General features: G+C 45.8%; 1 protein-coding gene across 2 annotated transcripts in view; it reads right to left on the bottom strand.

Annotated features, from left to right (window-relative positions):
• Positions 1-362: 362 nt before the first annotated feature.
• Positions 363-23,280, bottom strand: part of LOC143356381 (protein apterous-like) — a 69,237-nt gene continuing 46,319 nt past the window's right edge. For both annotated transcript variants that reach the window (XM_076792029.1, XM_076792028.1), the window contains exons 4-6: positions 12,907-13,436; positions 9,017-9,234; positions 363-2,172 (exon numbers count right to left, since the gene is read on the bottom strand). In XM_076792029.1, coding sequence (XP_076648144.1) covers positions 1,957-2,172; positions 9,017-9,234; positions 12,907-13,436 — 964 coding nt within the window. In that variant the 3' untranslated portion in view covers positions 363-1,956. The remainder of the gene's footprint in view (positions 2,173-9,016; positions 9,235-12,906; positions 13,437-23,280) is intronic.

A 23,280-nucleotide genomic window follows, 5' to 3' on the forward strand; every position in this document is an offset into this window, starting at 1 on the left:
TGAAGTTTTGAATGGTTGTAAGCATTGTCAGTGTTATAATTATTGTTTCAAAATGTCTGCAATCAGAGAGTTAACCATTCACATCCCGCAAATGCAAATAAAGTCCCCCATATTACACAAAATTTAAATATGACAAACATGAATTTTAACTCTTGCGCACCATAACAGTAGCTATTTATGTTCTGAGAAATAAATTGGCCCAGAATGATCATACAATGTGTGCTGATAAAAATAGTTCATTAAAATAGCACTTAAATGCAACAATGTGCTCCACGGTGAAATTGTTGTTAAAGGTGGTCGATTACGACGTGGGAATTGGGTGGTTGGGTTTTGCGAAAGAAAAAGTCGACAGAGGCAGCGAGTATATTGTCAAAATATATTCAATGAAAAAATCATCTTGTAAAATTAGACAATCGTTCCATTCGTTACAAGAATAGTAATAATAGGAGTGATAATAATAATAATCGTCGTCATCATTATTACCTTGCCTAACAGAACCGCTACCGAATGCAATTATAATCCCTACAACCTATAGCGGTGCCTTAAGAAACTCGAGGAACGTCCTTTATTTACAACAATTACGTCAAATACGCCAAGGATTCGCGATCGGGCGCGGCTCGATCCGCCATTTCTCCAGCGTATAGTGTCGCCTCCGCTCTGCGTTTCGCATTCACGTTCTTCTTTCTTGAGCAATAATTATAATTACACATCGTTCGCGCGCCCGAAATTTATTTATAAATAATATATTTATATATATATATATATTTATATTTATAATTATCGACGTTAAAACCCAACGTTTCGGTACGCTCTACGAGCGTTATCTATTTAACAATTTCAATGACTCTGCGTCGACGGAATTTTCAACCTAAACCGAACGAATAGCGTTCGCGAGGCGAAAATCAAATCGATCCTAGCTGTTGTCGCCTAATTCACCTAACTTAAATTAATCGTAATATATATATATATATTATCATGTACGTACATACACATATACATATACATATATATATATTCATTTATTTATTCAATTTGTAATACTAGTGACGGTATTACATCCCCCCCCCCCCCGCTCCTACTGTCATCCTCCCGGAAACGTTGGATTTTCACACAGCACTGGTAAAGTTTGTAACCCAAACTAGGCTTACCTCAGAACGCTTATAACCAATAAATAGACATCGACAACTAATTACAAACGCTCCCGATCGACGGGGACGGCCCCGGTCGATCTATAGATCTGCACTTCGTGCGCCTCGCGAGTGCACTTCCGTCGAGTTCTGCTTTCCGAGCACGAACGAATTCGAAAGCCGCTTCACCGTGTCGGATACAATAAATACAACGATTTCTAACGCTTTCGACTAACCGATCCTCCGCTATAGTACATCCGCCATTTTGTCCGCTTGCGAATCTGCTCCTGCGGCTCGATCTGGGCTACCATAATCGATCTTCTCATAGATACATAATGCTGCGAAGACTATTCTACAGGATCAGAAGATTACCTCAAAATTTCCTCGGCCTGTTCGAGTCTCCGTCGCTCTATCGTCGACAATGGCGTCCATTTCCGTAAAAATGGCACCCAGCGAGTAGCAATAGCAGCGAATAGCATCGAGTATCTTGATCAAAGGAACAAGAATCTCAAAGGAAACCTGTCCCGATCTTCTCGAAACTCTCGAACGTCCCCATTAAAATCGACAAAAAGCCTCCCCTCCCCTCCCCTCCCCCCGGATCGTCGGCAAGCAATTTCGCGACAAATAAATTATTCACAGCGTCGAGACATGGAAATAACGCGGGTTTCGCGGATCAGGGAAAACAGGGGATTCCCCGGGTACGACGTTCCTGGATCGTCGACGGTTTCTGGAAACGAGATACCGATCACTGTGACGAGTCCGATTCCTTTTACGAGTCCCTCGTGGCGAATCGTTCGATCGACCTGGCCCGGAAAAGGGATTTCGGGGATCACGCGCAGTCCAACGACGCCAGGGACGCGGGACTATGAGGTCCTCCCAGCATGAACGGCGGGCTCATCGGTGGACCACCGCTTCCTGTGCTGTTCCCGTAGAGCTCAAGGTCGCCCAGGGAACCGCCGTCGACGCCGCTGTCGCACTTGTCCGATTTCCCCTCCTGCTTTAGCACCATGCGCCGCCATTTTGCGCGAGCGTTCTGGAACCAGACCTGCGAACACACCATTTTCAGCATGATCAAACCGTTCGACACCCATGAGATTTATTCGACATTCTTACAACGTAATTTAGGCCGTCTTAAATGGACCTCGAAAATGTAGATCTCGATTTTCTATTTTTCGTTGCTGACGAGATCGTTCGAGGCCTATGAAATTACACGATGCTCGTAAAATATTATTTAACTCTTTAACGGGCGGTACAAATGAATTTTCAAAAATGTAGATCTTGATTTCCTATCTGACCTGTTCGACCTATTTGTCCTGGTATCGAAATTAACACCAAAGTTACTCTCGTGTTTCGAAAATTCGTAACAGCTTGACTTCGTACAAAAATTTGTCATTAATGTCTGTCACAATACATGTACAATACATGTTACAGGCATTAGAAATGCATAAAGATTCGGAGTCTAATGATAACGGCGTTAACGCAGTCCCACTTCGTTTCCAACTTGCCAACTTGAAAAACAGAAATAAAAATTGGAGTAAAAATTCCAGAACGATCCGGGAGCGCGAATTCCAAAACCAGGAGCAGAATGTCGCGTGAGAGCCTAATCGAGACTGCCCTCGGTCGTCCTTCAAGCAGCCTAGCATCCGCCCCGAACCCTTCATCGAGGACAAACGCGTCTCGAAACATTGCACAAAGGGCCACCCCCGCGGGACTCTATAAAATCCCCTAAATCCTGGTTCGTCCGGGATCGGTGGACTGTTGGGTAACTGGATGGCGCCGGCATGAGCCAAAGAAGATCTAGAGAAAGAGAAAAGGCCGGGGTGGCCGGGGGGAGGAGGTGGAGGGCGATAGAAAGAGAGAAAGCGAAAGAGGGAACGAGAGAAAGCGAGAGGGAGGGAGAGAGAGAGAGAGAGAGAGAGAGAGAAGCAGCCTATTGTATTCGGTGCGGCGTAGGGTTCTTGGTCGCCATCTTGCTTGATATTGATCGCGAAACGCACGAATACTCGCTCATTCGCCGCGGCTGCGTTCGTCGCCGCTCTCCTCTCGTTTCTCCGTGTGCACAGAGTGGAGACACACAGCGACACAGGCACACCTGTGTGCACAGCAGAGACACACGGTTATACAAGCACACCTGTAGACACGTACCCACTACCTGCACACAGGTAGAAAACCAGGAGAGGAACACACTCGTGCGCGCCTCGACCACGAAGGGGAGGCCTGCACGGTGTTCAAGTCTCTCTCTCTCTCTCTCTCTTTCTCTCTCTTCAGGTTTTCAGTCCGCGGGGGAGGAGACTATCTTGAAAATGGCGACGCGGCCCCGTCTTTTATCTATCCGGGACACACACAGGGGGTAGAGGGAGAGCACGAGGGACGGATTGTGTGCGCGACGTCGCATTATATATTGTCGCATTGTATGGACGATGTAGCTATCCTCTAGCCGGGGACCGGCCCGCTGACAACCTCGGCCCGAGAGCGCAGCGCGTGCGGCTGCATTTAAATTATACTCCCCTGAGCTAACCCCCTCGATGAAGATATATAACAGCCGCGAGAAGAGCTTTTTCGTGCGACCAACCGACGCGGTCTACCTGTGCCCTTTGTCTAAGGTACCCGGTCCTGCTCGAGCGTCAGGTGTAATGACGCGCGCCCCGCCCTCTAGGATTTGTGTCTTCGCTTTTTTTTCCACGGGACCACGGGACCGCGCCTTTGTCGGCGGGTTCAAGTTGTCGATGGGAAATTGTTTAGACGGGCTCGGAAAAGGTGGGGCAAGATGCAAGATAGAATTTTCTTCGGTGTTGATCTTGCGGGGAAAGGATTACAGCTGGACTTTAGGGGAATTTAAATGGTTGGTGAGGGAGGGTCGGCCAATTGAGGTTTGGTCGACAGGTGTCTATTATTATAGGAATGTGTTTTAGGTTTATATGGAAATTGTCTAATTTAGACGAATGATCAGTTAGAAAATGAATGGTACTTTTAGTCATACCGAATTTATTTGAATCGATATATTTAGGGATAGGTAGAACTTGCTCCTAGGTTTCGACACAATCTGAATAGTAGTATGTGACCTGAACATAGTACTGCAAAAATGTAGATATATTCGAACATACCAAGGAAGTTATAAAATTCTCGTTCTGGTCGGATATAAAAGCTGTCGAACACCTTTAATTACAATTTTAATGGGACGTAGAAATACAAGTTTTCGAGAAAAATTCGTTTGAAAGAAGATGGCTGATATATCCAGTTCGGATAAAATTCCCTTGATTTCAAGGGAAAATTCATGTCAATTTTACAGTGTGTTCCCTTAGGAGATTTTTAATGCTTGACGGCTTAAATTGAAGGCGAAAGATCGCACTTTATGGTAACGATACTCGGGTTTAAAAAGAATCATCAAATTATGTCGAAAAATCAATGAAATCCGACTGTGTCGGCACGGTCAGAAGTAGCTCGATTCTGGCGATTTCAGAATGTGTTCCCGTAGGAATTGTTGCAAGCTCGAGAGCTCAAATTGAAGCTGGAAGATAGCACTTTACGACGTAGACACGTAGGTTTACAGAGAAATACGAGATCTCGTTGGAAAATTGAGAAAACGCGAGTCTACCGTGCAAAGTATCTCCCGTCTAGTTAACAAATGCGATCAGACAAAAGGACGTCGTCAATCTCTGTGCAACAAGCTTTCAAATAATCTGTTTCAACTAATTCCATCGCATGAAGCTTTGTCAAACAAAATCCGGCTGTTTCCTAAAAATGCCCGTAACCATCCCAGCATCCTAGAGACGACACCCAAGAACAATCCTATCGCCGAAAGATTTCCGTGCGGGCCCGTAGCACGTAGGGGCCCTAATTCTTCCGAGAAGAGGTTGGCCGGGGCCCGGTCACGAAACGGCAGAGATTAATTCGCCATAAAAACGCGCTACCGTGCCCGGTAGCCAGAGCGGAAGTGGTGCCCCGTGGTAATGGCGGGCGGGCCCTCAAGCCCAGAAGCTGGGACGAGATTAGGCGAACCGGAGGGGGGGGGGAGGGTTTCGGTAATTTGGGGGTCCTGGATCCATGGATCCGCGGATTTCGCCTCGGCGCGGCCCAGCGGATAGATTCTCGCCTATGTAATTTAACGGTAGTGGGTTAACGAGGGCAGCAGGCGACGCGGCGCTCGTTACGACAAAAGTTCGCCGTGCCCGGCCAGAAGCGGGGGATTTTGAGTAGCGGCGGATTGACGGAGGGCCATAATTACGGCGAAAGGCCACAGAGACGAGGCTCGTCGACGGAAATATCACGCCGGCCCATGCGGTTCTTTTACCTCAACGCGCCGGCAGCACGCACTAATTGGGAGAAGCGTGCGCGCGGCCGTGTACGTTTCCGAGCGGAGAATCGCACCAGCGAGCGAGCGTTTCGACCGCACGTGAATATTTTTATAGGAGCCCCCCGGGGGAGGAGGAGGGGAGGAGGAGAACGTGAGCGCGGGGACCCGAGCAAACAAGAGGGAAAAGACCACAGAAAAACGATCGAACCACCGGCTATCCATCTTCCAGCCGCGACTTTTCTCTGCACCTTTTTTACCCGGCCCTGGAAAGCGGTCTACCCCCCTTGAAACCGTTCTTTCTTTCTTTCTTTCTTTTTTTTTTCTTTCCTTCTTTCTTTGCCCGAGCGATAGCTATCCGACACAACAAGAAAGAGAAACAGAGCGGGAGAGAGATGGAACGAGACAGAGGCATCCTCGAGACTTTCTACCAATACGTCTCGTTTTATTTTCGTACTCCGCGCAGACCGAGTTTCGAGAGCGGCGGTGTTTCCTGCAGAGGGAAATCTTGGTAAAGGGAATTGAGAAATTGACGAGCTGCTTCTTGCGTGGCTTTAACGAGGATTTTTGCTCGGATCCTGCCACCCCACTCCTCCCTCCCCCCTGCCCTTCTCAGATCTCGAGTCCCTTTGCTTCCTCGAGGGCTAGGGTAATTGATGCGATACGGAGATCTCGCGATAAAAATAATCGCGGAATGTGGAACAGTTTTTCGGCATTCTCGTTTCTTTCCGCTTTGAACGTCTGGTGTAACCGGAGGAAAATTGGATTCTCTTTCCGTGGATTTGGTGACGATGTTCTCAAAGTTTTAACACGAAATTGAAAGTATGAAGGATGGTACGATCGATTTTTCAGCTCCGCGACGTACGTATTTTTCGTTTCTCTCGTGTATAACTCGAAAAATAATCGGTCTATCGACATGAATTTTGACTGGAATGTGAACTTTGAATCTTGGAAATACGCTCTCAAAGTTTGAATGCGAAATTCGAAGTGTTGACAGAGACACGATCGATTTTTCAGCTGCGCGTCGACCACTTCACTTATTTGACATTGCTTCGACCACGTTCTTTCTCGTGTATAACTCGAAAAATAATCGGTCCATCGACATGAATTTTGACTGGAATGTGAACTTTGAATCTTGGAAATACGCTCTCAAAATTTTAATGCGAAATTCGAAGTGTTGACAAATACACGATCGATTTTTCAGCGTCGCACGTCGCTTATTTGACATCGCTTCGAACGCGTTCTTCTCAAATTGGCGTGCGGTATAGCTCTGGTACGGTATAAGTAAATAAGTCTAGTATAGTATGCGTATAGTGAAGCAGAGTGTCTTTCCGTGTTCGTTTTGGCAAACACGGCCAGCACGAGGAAACGAGCCCGAAGCGATCCCGTTCGAGAGTAAAAGTTGTACAATCTCGAGAAGTCGGCGAAGTTTCTTTGGAAAACAAGTTCGCAAACGGGCGGCTGCCATATTTATCTGGCGAGCCATTTATCTCGCCGGAGGATCGGGACAGCGAATAGACGGACCGTCGCATGAAATCTCCCGGCGACAGGGCAAAGATAAGAATTTTCCCCCGGGTTTTCGCGTACTAACAATCTCCCTGCTATCTTTAACCTCCCACCGGGCCCAGAAATAAACGTATAGTATAACCGGCTCGCATAAATTCCGAAGACACCACCGGAATCGAACAACACGAAGCAGCCCCCAACGATACAATCTGTCCGAAACGACGCCGCTCCAAAACGATCCCTCTCTCCTTACACTCTCTCTCTCTCTCTCTCTCTCTCTCTCTCTCTCTCTCTCTCTCTCTCCCTTTCTCTTTCTCTTTCCCTCTCTCGGATACTTTTAGCGTCTATGAAGGGCGTCGTCATGCGTCATTGACGCCGCGCACTAATTGGAGGAGGCCGGCCGCCGCGAATTTATATTTTTCCCGCGAACCGACCCTGTAAATTTCGCTTTAATTACGCGGCTAGACGGTTACGCTGACGCACGGCGAGCACCGATGCCCGTTTTCACGACGAAACTGCAGAAATGCTATCTTTGTCGGAAGGATGCCACACAAACGGAATCTTCGCTCGCAGAAAATGTCCTATGATCCTACAACACGGTAACCGTACTGCGGGTGGATTTTGCTTTATGCGAAATACAAATTTCTTGATTTAATCGGCGGCAACAAAAATGAGAAAGATTTGTAAACGTGATTTTTAAACCAGGGAAGCATCCTCTACAGGATGCAAAACGAAAGAAATTTAATAAACTCAAAATTATTGAGAAAAAATCACATCTAGGGTAAGGGACGAAATTACTGTGGAGAGTTCCAATTACTGTGCCTGTATTAATTATACTTAGTTTTAAAGCGCGACGAATATTAAAAAAGAGATATTAAATTTTGTTTCAGTAAAATCAGTTAATATATATGTTGTATATCTCTCTTTTAATATTCACAATGCTTTAAAAATAAGTATACTTAATATAGGCGAATATTAAAAAAGAGATATTAAATTAGTTTCATTAAAATCAGTTAATATATATGTTACGTATCTCTGTCTTAATATTCATAATGCTTTGAAAATAAGTATAATTAATATAGGCACATTAATTCGTATCCCCACAGTAATTGGGTCCTTTACCCCGCCATACGTTTATATCGTCCACATTTATATTCACGCCGATTTTATGTTTCCCGTACGTGAAACGAAGACATCACATTTTATGGATTAAGAATAAAAAACAGAAAAGTCTCGTTCTTCCGAGTCTGCATCTTACGTGTGAATGTGAATGTGAATGTGCATTAACTCGAGAGAAATACACATTTGCCCACGAATAAAATAATATTACAAATCGTTGTACAAGCTACGACGATTTAATCTGACTATTAACACTGCTACAATCGACGTTCCCTACAGTGAAGATTTTCAAAAATTGCATTAAAATGTCCGCCAGAATCGGAGACCGCAGATAACAAGAAAAACGCCAATCCGAAATAAAATTTCAGCCACCCGTTCTTTCCCGAAGGAATTTCAATTAGTCTTTACCCTACCGTTTCCAATAAGCACGGGTCTTCGTCATTAGCAGTTTATGGTCGTACAATTTGGTAACGAAAGCTGCTCCTCTGGTTTGAATACCGTAACGAGATGCCGTATTTGTTCGTTTGACAATTATAACAAGCGACCGTAAAAGAACGAGCGGTTGAAGAAGATGAAGAGGTGAAGGTAAAACGCTACCAAACAAAGATTCCCCCGAAGAGACGAAGAAGAGGAAGGAGTACGAAGAGAGAGAGAGAGAGAGAGAGAGAGAGAGAGAGAGAGAGAAAGAGTGGAGGGTCGGAGGATTTACGGAGAGTCTGTAGGAAAGCTCTCGGCTAGCATGTCCGGCGAAAACAAATTGGACCGCGAGTAAAACGATAGCAGGATCGGTTGTTTCGCCGGCATGAGAAGAACAGCAACACAGAAGTCCCGATCAAAAAGGAGATTGTCAATTTACTGGGACTCTCTCTCTCTCCCTCTTTCTTTCTCCGGGGAACGAAAGAGAGAGAGAGAGAGAGAGATAGAGTCTCCGGAACACTAACGATAAGAGAATCCGCGGCCTGTTGAGGCTTACCTGCAGCACCCTTTTTGGCAAGCCAGTTTTCTGGGAAAGTTGCTTGAGATCCTTCGCGTCCGGATTGTGATTGATCGCGAAGTAACTCTTCATCGTCCTTAACTGGTGATGCTTGAAACTCGTTCTCATTCGTTTTGTTCTGCTGTTCGAGCCAGGTATGCCGGGAGTCGCCGGCCCCCCTCTACCGAAGGGCATATCTATGTAGTCCGCGTTTAAATCTGCAACATAAATCCCAACATCCGGATTATGCGTCTTAATTAAACCAACGCGGCGTCGCCCGTGCATTTTTTTTGAGAGCCGCCCCGGTATCGGCCCGACTGTGTATATATACATATATGTGTTTGTGTGTGTGTGTGTAATCGGGCCGGGGAATCTTTTCCGGCGCGGCCCGATCCGACAACAAGGGTTGGACCAGTTAGATTTATGCGGCGACCGGGGCTGTTCGTCTTTCCGGTAAACCCGTGACGTCAATATTCGGGAAATCCATTGTTCCGATCCCACTTAAAATCGACGATATTCCACGGGCCCGAGAACCGCGCGCATAATTTATTTGTTCGCGAGCAAATTAGGGGTGCCACCGGACTGACCGAACCATCCAGTATGTTCCACAATTAATTCATTTGTTATTGTAAGGACAATTCAGTCGACAAGTCTTTTCACACTGGACTTATGTTCCGGTATTTTATTAATTTCAGTTATCTTAGTTTGACGCATAATGTGACCAAATTTAAGTTGTACAAATAATCTGCGTTAGGTACCACTCTGATTGAACCCTGCCAGTTTCCAAGACCTCCCTTTATATTCACATTTATTTTACCTGGTAGCTACTTTATATACGTCCCAAATGCCAAGGCGATAAAAGTCCCGAGGCCCCTAAAGCTTCGCTGTCCTTTTCAACGTTCGTCTTGGATCAAAACAGTATCTCCTGTCCGATACATGTCCCTGGCAAGACCCCCGTTTTGGACAAATATCGAGTAAACACTGTATACATGTAGCTTCCAGTCGACAGGTCTACAAGGTGTCCCAAAAATATTGTACTTCCTCGGAAGGGAAGAGTTGAACCCTCATACACTCTACTTCATAAGATTACAAACTCTTCAGCCTCGGGTTGCAACCACACAAGATCCACAAGATGTCCTGTGCAAACTATCTCTTTAGATCATCGCTTCCTCTCTTTCTGGTGAAAGAAAAACGCGGTTTGGAGCGATGGAATATTTCGGCAGAAATTTCGGGATCTGGTCTCGATCCCGGACGTGTCGATCGCAGCCAAGGATCGGCACGTTGATCACCGGGCGACGGACCGTCGGAAGCGGGGTTCAGAGCCGGCGAGGCCGCGACTCTAGCCGGTGTTTGATGTGTATCACAGCTCATTAGCTCCCCGAGTGCAAACAAGAAGGGTGATAGCGTATGCGAAAGACCGGTGGATACACACGGCCAATTACAACTCTATGCAGCAAATAGTTCGCAGGCACGATACCTCATTCCGGTATAGCTATCTTGTCGCCCGGGACCCCCGGTTGTCTCGGACGCTAAAAGCGGCGCTTGACAGTCGTTCAGGCCGATCAAGGAGGTACCCGATGAATCGGGCCACGGATCGATAAGATCGCGATCGGCACACGGTATCGCGCCCCGATCTACGGGAAGACTGGAAACTAGTCTAATCCCGGTGCCGACGGTTTCTCATCGATCCTTTCGAATCGTTTCCTTCTCGTTGAAATCGACGGTATCGCCGGCTTCGATCTGCCCGCGCGAACACGAATAAATGAACATTTTCGACCGGTCAGGTATCTAATAACACCAGTTTTACACCGCTATCATTCTCCCTCGAAATTGAAACGTCTCCACCGGAGGACTTTACACGTTTCCCAACCCCTAATCTCGAATTTCCAATAAAACCCGCGCGACGTCTCATTCAGGAACGGGTCCGGGGCCCGGTCGGCAAAATCGACGAGCAAAAAGTCGGGAAGATGATAAAACGTTGATGTCCCTACACACAGGCCAGAGAGAGAGAGAGAGAAAGACCAGATGACCTTGCGAGAAAAAAGGCCCAATCGACGCGGCACCGTCCTCTTCTCTCCCCCCTCCCCCCCCCCCTCCCCTTTGCCAAATTATTTTATTTCCGACGATAAATTTTCGCGCCTCATCGGCCAGGGACCAAATAGAGAACGCGACTGCCAGTGATCGGCGGGGACCAGGGTCCCGGGGCCTATCATCTCTCCCGTGTTCCTCTTTCTCTCTTTCTTTTTTCTTTCTTTCTTTTCGCGACGAAAATCAAGGAAAAAGAAGTCGAAAGGGAGACCTGGGACGTCGAAGGCCGGGTGGCTCTTGTCTCGAGGTCCTCGAGAGAAGTCTTCCAGAGAGAGAGAGAGTGTGTAGACGAGAACAGTTGGGTTCCCACGGTCGGTCAACAATCGAGATGAAGTCCTCGTGGGTGGATCAGAGGAGAGAGAGAAGCGGCGCGCGACACGTACACGCTTCGCTTGGGATTGGATTCGTGAATTTATGTCGCGGCGACAAATTTTATCAGGGTTCGGTGGCAAACACCGCACGCCCACGCGCGGCCGTAAATCAGCGCGGGGAGGATCCGTGTGTGTCCGGGGCTACGTGCGAGATCTGCCCGCGTGTGCTCTCTCCGAGCACGGGCCCCGAAAAATCGCGGGCCCCGACGCGACGGAAACACGCTCGCGACGGGGCCCGAACGAAAATTCCAACCGGCCCGCGCCAACTCCGATCGCATCGCCGACACCGGAACGCGAAAATTCCCGGGGGCTCCGTTGCAGTCACTGTGTGGATGAAATGGCCCTCTTTGACTTTCAATTTTGAGAAATTTTCGGTTCTGACGTGGCCCAGTTAGGATTTTACTCGGACGCGTTTTACACTTTAATTGGCTGTTTCAGTTATTTTGGACGAATTTATCAAATTGTGGTACAATCGTGAAGACATAAAAGATTTTATACTGCGGGGAAAAGGAAGTCTGCAGTTTGCTAATGAATGAAGCATTGAGCACGCCGGAATTTATGTACTCAATAGTTGAGTATATTTTTCACCGATCAAATGTAAACGAACAGTGCATTATTGAACGTTTCGAACAGAAGAATGATCGAGGAGACTGAACCGCGAATCAAGTATGAAAATATGTACAAGTTTCGGAACGCGCGCGCGCGCGGCTTGTTAAAAATATATATCATGTAGTTAGTGGACTGTGCAATTAGAAAGCATTGACTTGCAATCTCACCAATTTCTTATACAATTTCCTCGAGCGTAAAGTGGGCTACTCTTTGAGTAATATCGAGAATGCGTTAACGCCGACTGTGTTTCTTTCCAGACGGCCGTAGAACGTTACCGTGTGGTATCTTATATAATTAGCACGGAAACATTGTTACTGTCAAAGTACAGTTAAGGATTGCTGGCACCGACGCTTCGCATTGGCATTTAATTGATGATTTTATGGGGCGTTGAACGTTCAAATCTTATTCGTTTCAATTAGCATTTAGATAAGCCTGCCCATATACACTCGGATTAATTCATACCTACCTACAGTTCCTTTTGAAATTGCGTCTCAGTGATAATAGTCATTTTCCCCGGTTTCTAGCATGTAATCTAACATTCGTTTTAATCCTTTACGGTCCTAAATCGAGTCCGATCTGACACCACGTCGTCTGTGCAAACTTTTCATGGACACTGATAATTCCAAGAATGTTTACCATACTATCACAGCATATAGATTTTCAGTTAGGTTCATTTATATCTTCCACACACGTTTTGTAATGTGAGAAAAATAAGATTTCTGTTTAGGTCCGAATATCGATATTCTTATGCGCCCCCGAAAAAATTACAATCGGAAAATGAGAATTCCGGAAACGTCTAGCGAAGTGTTGATGATAGCTCACCTATGTTAGCAGTCATAGCCTCCAGGTCCTTAGGCTTCCTCTTCCTGGGCCTGCCCTTCTGTCTAGGCGGTGGTACCACAGCGGCGCCATTGAAGTAGGGTACTTTCGGCGGCGAGCCTGCATCGGGAACGGATGGCGTCGAGGGTTGAAGCGGCACGGGGCTCACGTGGCTATGGGGATGTTGCGGGTGCATCGAATGATGAGGATGCGGCGGATGGGAGGGATGATGGTGGTGATGATGAAGGAATTCCGGCGAGGGGAACGGCTGGCCGGGGTAATGGGGACCCGGCGGGTACACCGGAACCGGAGGACTCTGCGACGGGTGCATCTCTGCACCCATTTCGTAGTGCAGTCGACAGAGCACCGCGCCGTCCCTCATCCCGAAATGATCGCCCTTGGTCAGAGGAACTGCGCAAGCGGCGCAGGAAAAACAGCGCACGTGGAACACGAGGTCCCTGGCTCGCATAACCAACTCGGAGGCTAGAATCGCTGCTTGGCACCGGGCGCAGCGCTTCATGCTGCCGAACATTCTGCAAAAGACAAAAACGAACATGTCAGTATCGAGTTTCGACCGGTTGCTATGCCGATTCGTCCTCGTTCGTCCCGAACTTACGGAAGCGGACCTACTATGCAAAAATCTGCTGTCTTCGGGAATTTTTTTAAGCATAATTAATCACAGAAGAATTGTAGTTTTTCACTGTGACATTAACATAGCTTTTAACTCTGTTCTCCTTTTATTTCGAAAACGAAATATTAAATAACTGTAGATTCCCAAAAATTGAAATATGCCCCAAAATTGAGTATGCTCTAAAGTGTAGCGTAGCATTTTTTGAACCGGAAAAGTCGCTTTCGAGACCTTTTTTTTGGAACCAAAAATACAGCTGCATCTTGAACCAGTGGAAACTCGCAGAAAGGGGGCCGGCGCTTCGGACAATGATAACCATGATCGACCAGGTCGCGGACCATCGGGCTCGAGATCATAATTAAAACGGGAATCAGCGAAGCAATCTGGCAAAAACCAGCCGTGTCCCGGCGAGCAGCTACTCGACTTGATATATCGCCTCGTAACGCGAACGCGCAGGCATATTATTTTCATAAACGCTGTTATTATTTAATGTTGGAGCCGATTCACGGCTGCGAGCAGTATGTATATTTGAATAACCAGTTCTCTAGCAGCAGCAACGACAACCACATCTCTGTACCGTCGCACGAGGATTTCCGGCACACACCGCGAGTACCCTAAACCAAGAAACTCGAATCCTCGAATTTCCATAAAACCGTTCGAGAACGTTCCTCCGCGGCGGGAGCGCATTTTTCGTGCGCGGCTGGCCAATTAACGAGAAAAGAAGTCGAGCAAGCATCCTGGGAGACAGGAGTAGCATCCTGGAGGGTGGGGGAGGGGGAGGGGGAGCGGCATAACAAAAATAACCAAGAAATTATCGTAACTGCGGGATGCAGGCGGCGACCATTTTTCCATTCGCTTTAAACGATACAAACACATCGGAGAATGTTTCCCATCGTCCGGATATCTGCCGTGTCCCCGAGATAGGGTTCCGTTAAGTCCGGGGAAAGAGAAACAGAGAGCGAGAGAGAGAGAGAGAGAGAGAAGAGAGAGGAAGATGGAAAAAGAAAGCCGCGCAGATAAAGAACGACGAAGAGATCTCCGCGGGTCCGAGGTCTGGGAGGAAGAAGGAGAAAGAGAGGCGGGGAGAGAGAGAGAGAGAGGAGAGACACGTAGAAGTGATATCGCGAAGGTAAGAAGGGACACGTATGGTAAACCGCGGTGGAGCAAAAGGCCGGAAAGGGAAGGAATATACCGATGCAACGGGCACCGTGACATCGCTACTGCATTAGCGGCACCCTGCAGTCTCCATTACCGAAGCCGGTCGACTATCTACCCGACATCCACCACGGCTACCTACCTAACCACCTATCTCACTCGCCACCACCCAAATATATTGCGTCCCCTCGCAGCCGTACTAAAGAACCTAGATAGAGACGTGGCCGATCTTATAACCCTGATGCCGCGCGTCGGATCCAGTCTCCAACCGCCTCTGCCACGTATTCGTATTTGTACGACGATATCCACCAACACGCACCAGTTTTCGAAAGGACGGCTTCTGTTCAACCACCTTTCGCCCAGATTCCTCCGTCGACGCTCCTCCTTCGTAAAACGCCAACGAGGCTCGACGCGAATTTTACGCGTCTCGTACAAGCCTCACCTATTTCACTCGCAGATACCATCGGCGTTGTTAACCCTTCGGGGACCACCGATGATTTGTATTTCTCGACGTTATATCACGTTACAGATTATACTAGAATCTCCTCGTGACCTTTTCAGATTTTTCAAATTCACAAAACAAATCGCAATCAATTTCGAAATACTCCTCAGAGTCAGTACATCTGTACCAATGTCGCGTCCAAGTGGTTCATAACAAGTCGGCCATTTTGACAGGCTCGGTGATTCAAGTGGTGAGATCAGATAAAATATTCAAATCAAGTTAACGCTAAACCCACCACGGTCGAAATGTCCGGTTTTCTATTTGACGATTATTGAAATTGTAAAATTGTTTCCATAGGAATTTACTGAATTGATTTCACAAAGTTTAAGTAAATTCTCCCCTCTATAAAACGTTTCACTTTTACAGCGATTTTCCTGTATATGTCGCCAAGGCGCGGACGATAAACGTCGCAGAATTGTCCCCACTACCGCGGCGTACATTCCGTGAGGGGCTTCGAAGCTCGAGAGGCCTCGGACGCCGAGGAGTGTAAACATAACTCGGGTATGTCTCCTGGACGATACATGACGTTGGCGAGACCCGTGATGCTTACACATATCGAAAATTCACTGTATATGTTTGGTAGATTTAGCGTTAAAGAAATTTCGTATTTATAATTGTCTTGCTATTCTATTGTATTACAGTTATGACGAAAATGAGTACAATTTGAAAGAAAATGGGAAGATTAAAAGAACATAAGAATCGCAATTGTTGCAATTGGTCAAGAGAATTTTTATTTTGCATTAACTCTAGTCGTCAGAAGACCCAGAGAATTATTGAAGGATTAAACAGTTCCGTAGCGGTGGTCACCGACGGCCACTGTTCCAGAGAACCTGTTACCATTGTTTTAGGTATCCTTCGCCTAAAGGAGAAGAGCTCCTCGGTTATGGCACTACCGATCCAATGAATTACAGCTGCCCAAGAATAACAATTGATGGCGGACCATCGAATTACAGTTGCTAGCTGACAAATGAATTCCAGTTAGGATCGCTGGGCACGGAAGGATGACAAAGGGCTCGTCGAACACCTTCGTGGTCGGAAGGTGAATCCGTAGGACCCGAAACAGGGTCAGTCGATTACCCAATTCGGTCGGAAGGATCCGATTAGGCGAAAATACGCGGTGGCGTCCCGCTGCGCGCAAACCTGGCTGGCATTGTTGCGCCGGATGTGTACCAGGATTGGGGCTGTCAATAGGATCAGGACCGATGACAATATGTCTCGAGTCAAGAGACCCTCGACAGTCCCGAAACGCGGCGCGGCTAATGCGTTAGATTAGGTTTAGGTTTTACGGGGTGACCCGGCCACCGTGTCCCTCGACGACGTTGCCCGGAGGCCTCCGCGCCCGTGCTGGATGACAGAGCTACTTTGACAGGGCTCAGGTTGTTTCGTTTGTGCCACTGTGAAGAGGTGTTGACACGGCTCGGCGCTAACTCTCCTGGACACTTGAATGGGGATCTCGAGGACCGTGGAATTCTTTTCGTTAACTCGATCGAGCGAGGGGCGAAGCAGTTTTTAATTTAACCCTGCGCGCTGTGATTTTACAAGTAACCTCGGCTTGCTACCTGTGATCGTTGAAGAGGAATAGTCTTTGACGTGGAAACCCGATGATCCAGGTCTTCCAAATTGACCCATTCTTGCGCCAAAATTTGGCAATCTCAAAAGAACAATTTTACTATAATAAATAGTGAGGTTATTGATTTAGTTCTTGTAACAAGCTGTTGAATTATATTTAAAGGAAGGAGGTTAAAAATTCTAAATGAAGAACAGTGTATTGTAATTAAAAATGGAGTCAAATAAAAATATCTTGCTTCCTTTAACAAATTTTCCAGAGCTCAAAATAATACACATCCTTAAATCCTTGTAATCCGTTCACTGTTTTAAATTTCATCTACACAGTTTTTGGGAACAGAGTGGATGTAATATGAAAACGAGAAAAATGCAAACAATCGAAGACTATCGATATACTATCTTGAATTTGTTAAGAAAATAAAATTTGCATGCAATGAAGACAAATTTTATTTTGCAGGCAGATCCGCGGTCTATTGATTAAATATTGATGCTCCGAACTCGCTACTAGGAAATTCAAATTTCTTGAAACGCGTGCAACTCTGCTTCAAAGTGGACCTAAATCCTGTATCTCTGATCCATTTAAGTATTAAAAATCCCAAGAAAAAATGCAATTATCTTCCAAAATTGCAAAGGGAGAAAACCCATTCGACGGGATGAAAATTTTTGCAAATTCAAAATGTCCGACGCTAATGAAGACGAACATGGAGCGCGCGTGTGTGTGAGTGTGCGAGCAAGATTAATATTTTCTCGTTACGATCGTATTTCGAAAACGAAATCCCCGGATGGTTGAATGGGTTCGTTATTCGATTCCGAAACAACGAGACTCGTTGTGTGTTACGGGTTCCTGCTTTTCCGTTCGCGGTATCAGATCATTATTCTCCATTTTCTCGTTTTCCAATTGCTGAGATCGTTGCTGCACGGTGCGTGCACGATGTCGTGTGGCCACATCCTCCTTTTGTTTTCCCGTATTTTCCCATTCAACTCCATCGATATCTGGCATCTCTGAAAAATCATTGTCTTGCGATACACCGAATGACATGATTTAGAGGGATCGTTCAGGAAAAACTATTCCCCCCCATGCTCTCTATACTTTCCCTATTCAGGAAAACTTTGGCGCACGTGAAGCATGTACCGAGGATAATGTGCACCAATCGGAGGCCTGACATCTGGAGCTTATGTTTGTGGATTTTACAGATTAGAAGGATTTGATAGGGTCCTTTTATATTGGTGAATTGTAAATTCACAGCGGTTTGTACATTTTTAAACATGAAAATAGTATGAAATAAAAATAATTCCCTAGTTTTTAGAAATTCGTTTTGCATAGGTTCGACACAAGTGAATTTTCAATTAATTTTCTTCCCTTCCTAAAAAAAATTCCAAAAAATTCAGTCCTTTTATATTGGTGAATTATAAATTCACATCGGTTTATAAATCAGTGGTTTATAAATTTTTCAATATAAAAATAGTATAAAATAAGAATAATTCCCTAGTTTTTAGAAATTCCTTTTGCATAGGTTCTCGACACTAGGGTCCTTTTATATCGGTGAATTATGAATTCACATCGGTTTATAAATTGTTAATCATAAAAATAGTATAAAATAAGAATAATTCCTTAGTTTTTAGAAATTCGTTTTGCATAGGTTCTCGACACTAGGGTCCTTTTATATCGGTGAATTATGAACTCACATCGGTTTATAAATTGTTAATCATAAAAATAGTATGAAATAAAAATAATTCCTTAGTTCTTAGAAATTCATTTTGCATAGGTTCGACTCATGTGTAACACGTAAGACCTCTAAATGAATTTTCAATTAATTATCTCCCCTTCCCAAAAAAAAAAAATTCCAAAATTAAAAATCGGGCGGTAACATAGGTGTCACTCCTAAACCACGTACAAGGGCAATTTGTAATGACTCGAAAGCCCAGTCTCTAACGGAGAGTCCCGAAAGTCAAGGAAGCAAGCAGAAATCCAAGCTTCCCAAAGTCCTCTGTCCTCTCGAACCGCATCAAACAGCCCGCAAACAGTTCCCGCTTCATTAACCCGTCACAGCTTCATCCTCTAATCGCATCGCAGGTCTGAACACCTCGTGGACTGGCTCTGACAAAGGGGATCCCGAGTTGGGGGTAGAAAAAGGGTCCCCGAGGAAGAAGAAGTCTACTTCGCAGAGGGGCGGGGAAGAGAAAGAAAAGGAGAGTGGCAACACGGTGTGTTCGGTCGTCTTGGTTCTCGCGAGAGAGGCCCGATGGATGAATGAACGGGCTCGCAAGAGCAGAGGAGCTCCACGACCGGGAATAACCTCATTCACGTTTCCATCCGTCCTTCGTTGCACATCCGTGTTCCAGGGCCGGAGACGGTGGGGGGACGCCCGCAGAGTTTTACAAGATGCGCCATATGCGATACATTATTATACAATGCGAGACAGAGAGGGAGAGAGAAAGAGAGAGAGAGGGAGAGAGAGAGAGAGGATATTCTAAGCTCGCGGCGGAGGGTTTGCTCGCATTCGCCTAAACAGACCCCGGTCGCCACAAAGAGTCGGAAATCTTTTATATACGCGATTACTCGCCGCGGGGACCACTTGCCGCGCGTTCGCACACTCGGCACCCGTGGAGCACGTGGATTCCCTTTCTTTCTTTCTTTCTTTCTTTCCTTTCGTGCGTTGGTTCGTTGGTTCGCTTGCTTTTCGCGCGCTGCTTCTTTTCGATCCCCGGACTTCTTTCTTTCTTTCTTTCTTTCTTTCTTTCGGCTCGCTCTTTTCTTTACGACCTCCACGGCCGTCCTCCTCCCTCCTTCGGGCCCACGGGCTCGCTCCGGGGCCCTCACTCGAGCCGAGATATGCCCGCGAGGACACGAGCCCCGCAGAGACCGCGATTTCTCACGTGCCGCTTCGGGAATCGCGCTGCGTGCGGTTCACGCGTCTTCATTCGGCGACCGTTGCCGCCGAGACGATACTAACTCACTTCGAGAATGGTACGAGCAATGTAACCTCGATATACGCGACAGAGACTTGCATTATGCTCGCGAAAAAATTGTCCCCGCTACCGCCGAGCGGACCCTTCGAGGGGCCCGGAAACTTGAGTTACTCAAAAGTGTAACGAGACAATTTTAATTCTGTGATTATTCTGTTTCAATTCTGTTTATGATCATCTGTAGGAAACTTTTACCAAGGTACCCGTGACACTGTTCTGGTTCAAATGAGTCCAAACGTGACACCGTTCGAACCGTATTTACTTGTTCAATCAGCGATACAGTGGGACCTCTATTATCCGAACCCATGACATCAGAATTCTGAAGCAGTTGCTCCAGTAAGATCTAAATCAATCAGGATTAATATTGTAGCTACGTAATTGTTCTATTATCCAGAGACTCGTGTGCCACATCATCATGTATCTAACCGCCTGTTTAATAATCGAGGTTCTACTGCATCTTGAATTAAATTTCGATAGTAATAGGGATGACAATTTTTATTTTTATTACAAAAAGATTTAAACATTCGGATGAAACGTCGCTTGGACATTAAACGAGCACTCTGGAATTTATTCAGATTTTTCAAAAGTCTAAAACAGCAAAAAATCAGGTCCGGGAATGAAGATTGCGTTAGTTCGGATAATCGAGGTTCTATTGTATCACGAATTAAACAAGTCAATGTGATCGAAACTACGTCGTGTTTGGACTCATGCTAATCAGAAAAATGTCACAAATATGTTGGTAACTAGACTGTGGATCTTTATGTAAAATAAACATTTTCAATTAGAAAGAGACAGAGATCAATTTTAACACATTGAAAATAACCTGTTCTTAAATTCATCTAATAATTCTACTGTTTTAAATTGTGCGAACCCATTGTTGCTATAAATGTATGAAATCCGCATTGGTAACAGATTGAATGATTACAATAAATTCCATTAACTTCATCGTATACCAAACAATATTAAACCGTTCAGTATTTCGCTTTTCACACCCATGAACGGATGAAACACTCATTTCGAAACTATCATCGGTATCTTTCGCGATGCGCACGAGAATCGCCATGAAACACCATGAGTTAGTTAAAACTCGCGGTCCCCGCCGCTAATTCCAGGCTCGAATCGAGGACTAAAATATTATCAAACGCGTTTGAGATTCCGCTCGCTCCGATCGCCGGTTAAACGGACGATTAAGCGCCAAAATCCCGAAGACACCGTGCGGCCAATTAAACATTCCAGCAATTTCCCAGCAGTGTAGCAACAAAGTTCGAGCTGCGCGGATTCCAGCGCTCGGACCTTAAATTCGCAACGCGGCGTCGCGTCGGCGTCGTTGAAACGCCGTACAAATCGCCGGTTGCTCGGAACAGCGAGCCGATCGCGCCATTGCGAATAGTTCTCGCCAAAAGTACGATTTTGAAAAAGAATTCTCAGAATTTCTGCTTTGGTATGTCGACACTGTTCTACGACTCGGTGCATCTTCTTGCTTTTCCATCTTCTTGCGCCTCGTGAAAATGGCGACAAGTTATTACGGAATTATTATAGAATTTTATTAGCAAATTAATGTTATATTAGGTTGCAGCGAAAGTTTGTTCCGTTTTCGCTGAATATACTCAATTCACACTGCATTTTTAAAAAGGCAAATGGAATGGTTAATAAGAGGAAGCTTGGAGAAAATAAAACGATAGTTCTAAATTATAAATAAATATTAAACGTGCACATTGCGAAAGAAACTTTCGGGACAACCGAACACATTCTACAGAAAAGCTAATTGAGCGTCGGAGTGCGCATAGCTGATTAATTGGACGTTCAATTTTGACAATTTTTATGAAGAACGAATGGCTCGTAGAGATAACTTTGCGACATGCCATAAACTTTTCACACTTTCCATCAAGCCTGGAGAAACGTCTGACCATGTTTTACAGATCGCCAGAATTGACATAATCCTTGTAACTTTGAAAATTTGCTTGCGTTACAGGCACGTCCGCCATTAACAAGAAATAATTGCGCCGTCGAACAGGCTCGAGACGAACAACAACGCGAGTTAACATAAAAAGATGGTCGCCTAACGCCCCAACCAATTTGTACGTAAAAAAGACAACAACGGCGAACAGAAGAAAAAAAAGAAATAAAAATCCTCGTTCACAAGAAGCCGACGCGAGACGACAATGGCGCGTTGCCATTTTAAGAATCTGCGACACCGCTCCATCGATCACGTCACTGGAATTAATTATCGCGACGATTTTTCAGCATCGGATGACAAGCGTTTTGGCGCGGAATACGCGCGTGCCCTCTCGGCGTTAGTCATTCCCTCGAGCCATCGGAAAGGATCTAACCGCGACGGCTCTATCCGTTCTCCAGCCGTCGAGTTTTAAGCCGGCGGCCTCGCCACGCTTCTGACAAGCCGCGGCGAGGATTTAAGCCGTCGCTGTAAATTATTATTTCCACGATAAAGCTTGTTCTCCCCGGCTCGAGATCCCCGTAATTAATGCGTCCGCCGATAAATGCCCCTAGCTTCTGTCCTCCTCGCAGCCCGATCGAGAGGATTTCTCGAGACGTGACCGGCCTGGCGATCGGAAAACCGCGATCGGACGATCTCCTGCGACACAACGCTCTCGATCTCGCCATCTCCGAGACAAGCATCTTCTCAGATACCTGTGATAGTATTTTAGAAGACGATCGAATGGTGTTCAAGTTCTGCGAGTGGTTGATTGAAAATTTGAGTCGGTTATTCATAGCTTTTCAGAGAAAACTGGCTATTTTTGTCATTTTCAGGTTGCACACCTGTGACACTGTTTCAGAATTGCTTCTATTGTCTTACATTTTATGAAAATATCATTCACAGAGAATATATCGAATGTGCCATTCACTGAAATTTCGCATCGGTTCAGCGATGATTTCGCAACAAAATTGGCAAGCGACTGGAGTCAGAGCTTTCAGGGTGGCGGCCATTTTGCCTAGCAGGCTCCTCCTTCGCTGTTCCCTCTGTTCCGCAGGTTCTATTAATTTCCCATAAGCTTGCCCACGATCTTATTCATAAACACATACACCTCTTCCATCCCGACTACCCACAAACACTGACAGAATTAATATTAAACTCGACGCTGGGCGGCCATTTTGAGGACCATCCACCGATTCTGATGGACAACAACTTGCTAATGGACTGGGGGTTCATGCGTTTAAATAAAAATTGGTAGTTGGAACGTGAAACAGTGAAAACGTTAGACACGCTTAAAAATATTGCATTTTTTAGGTTAGGAGTCGAAATTAATTTTTAACTCCTGTTTTCTGCGATCGATTCACGAGAAGATCATTTTGCATAAAAATATACACTTAATAGAGCCAGACACAGACTTCACATTATTATTTAACATTTCCAGTATGACCACTAGAAGCCCTAATTTAATTCTTATTCCGCTAATTTCAACGTTCCCCGAAAATGGACGACAAAAATGGCGACTTTCCACGGTTTCGCTCAGACGGCGCTCTATCAAATTCCGTTTGTTATGGAAGGTACGCCGGGCTTTTTTATGGTGATCGCGAGACGCGTCACGGAAGTATCGTT

Source organism: Halictus rubicundus, chromosome 8 (genome assembly GCF_050948215.1).
Source record: "Halictus rubicundus isolate RS-2024b chromosome 8, iyHalRubi1_principal, whole genome shotgun sequence".
In the NCBI taxonomy this organism is placed as follows: Eukaryota; Metazoa; Arthropoda; class Insecta; order Hymenoptera; family Halictidae; genus Halictus; species Halictus rubicundus.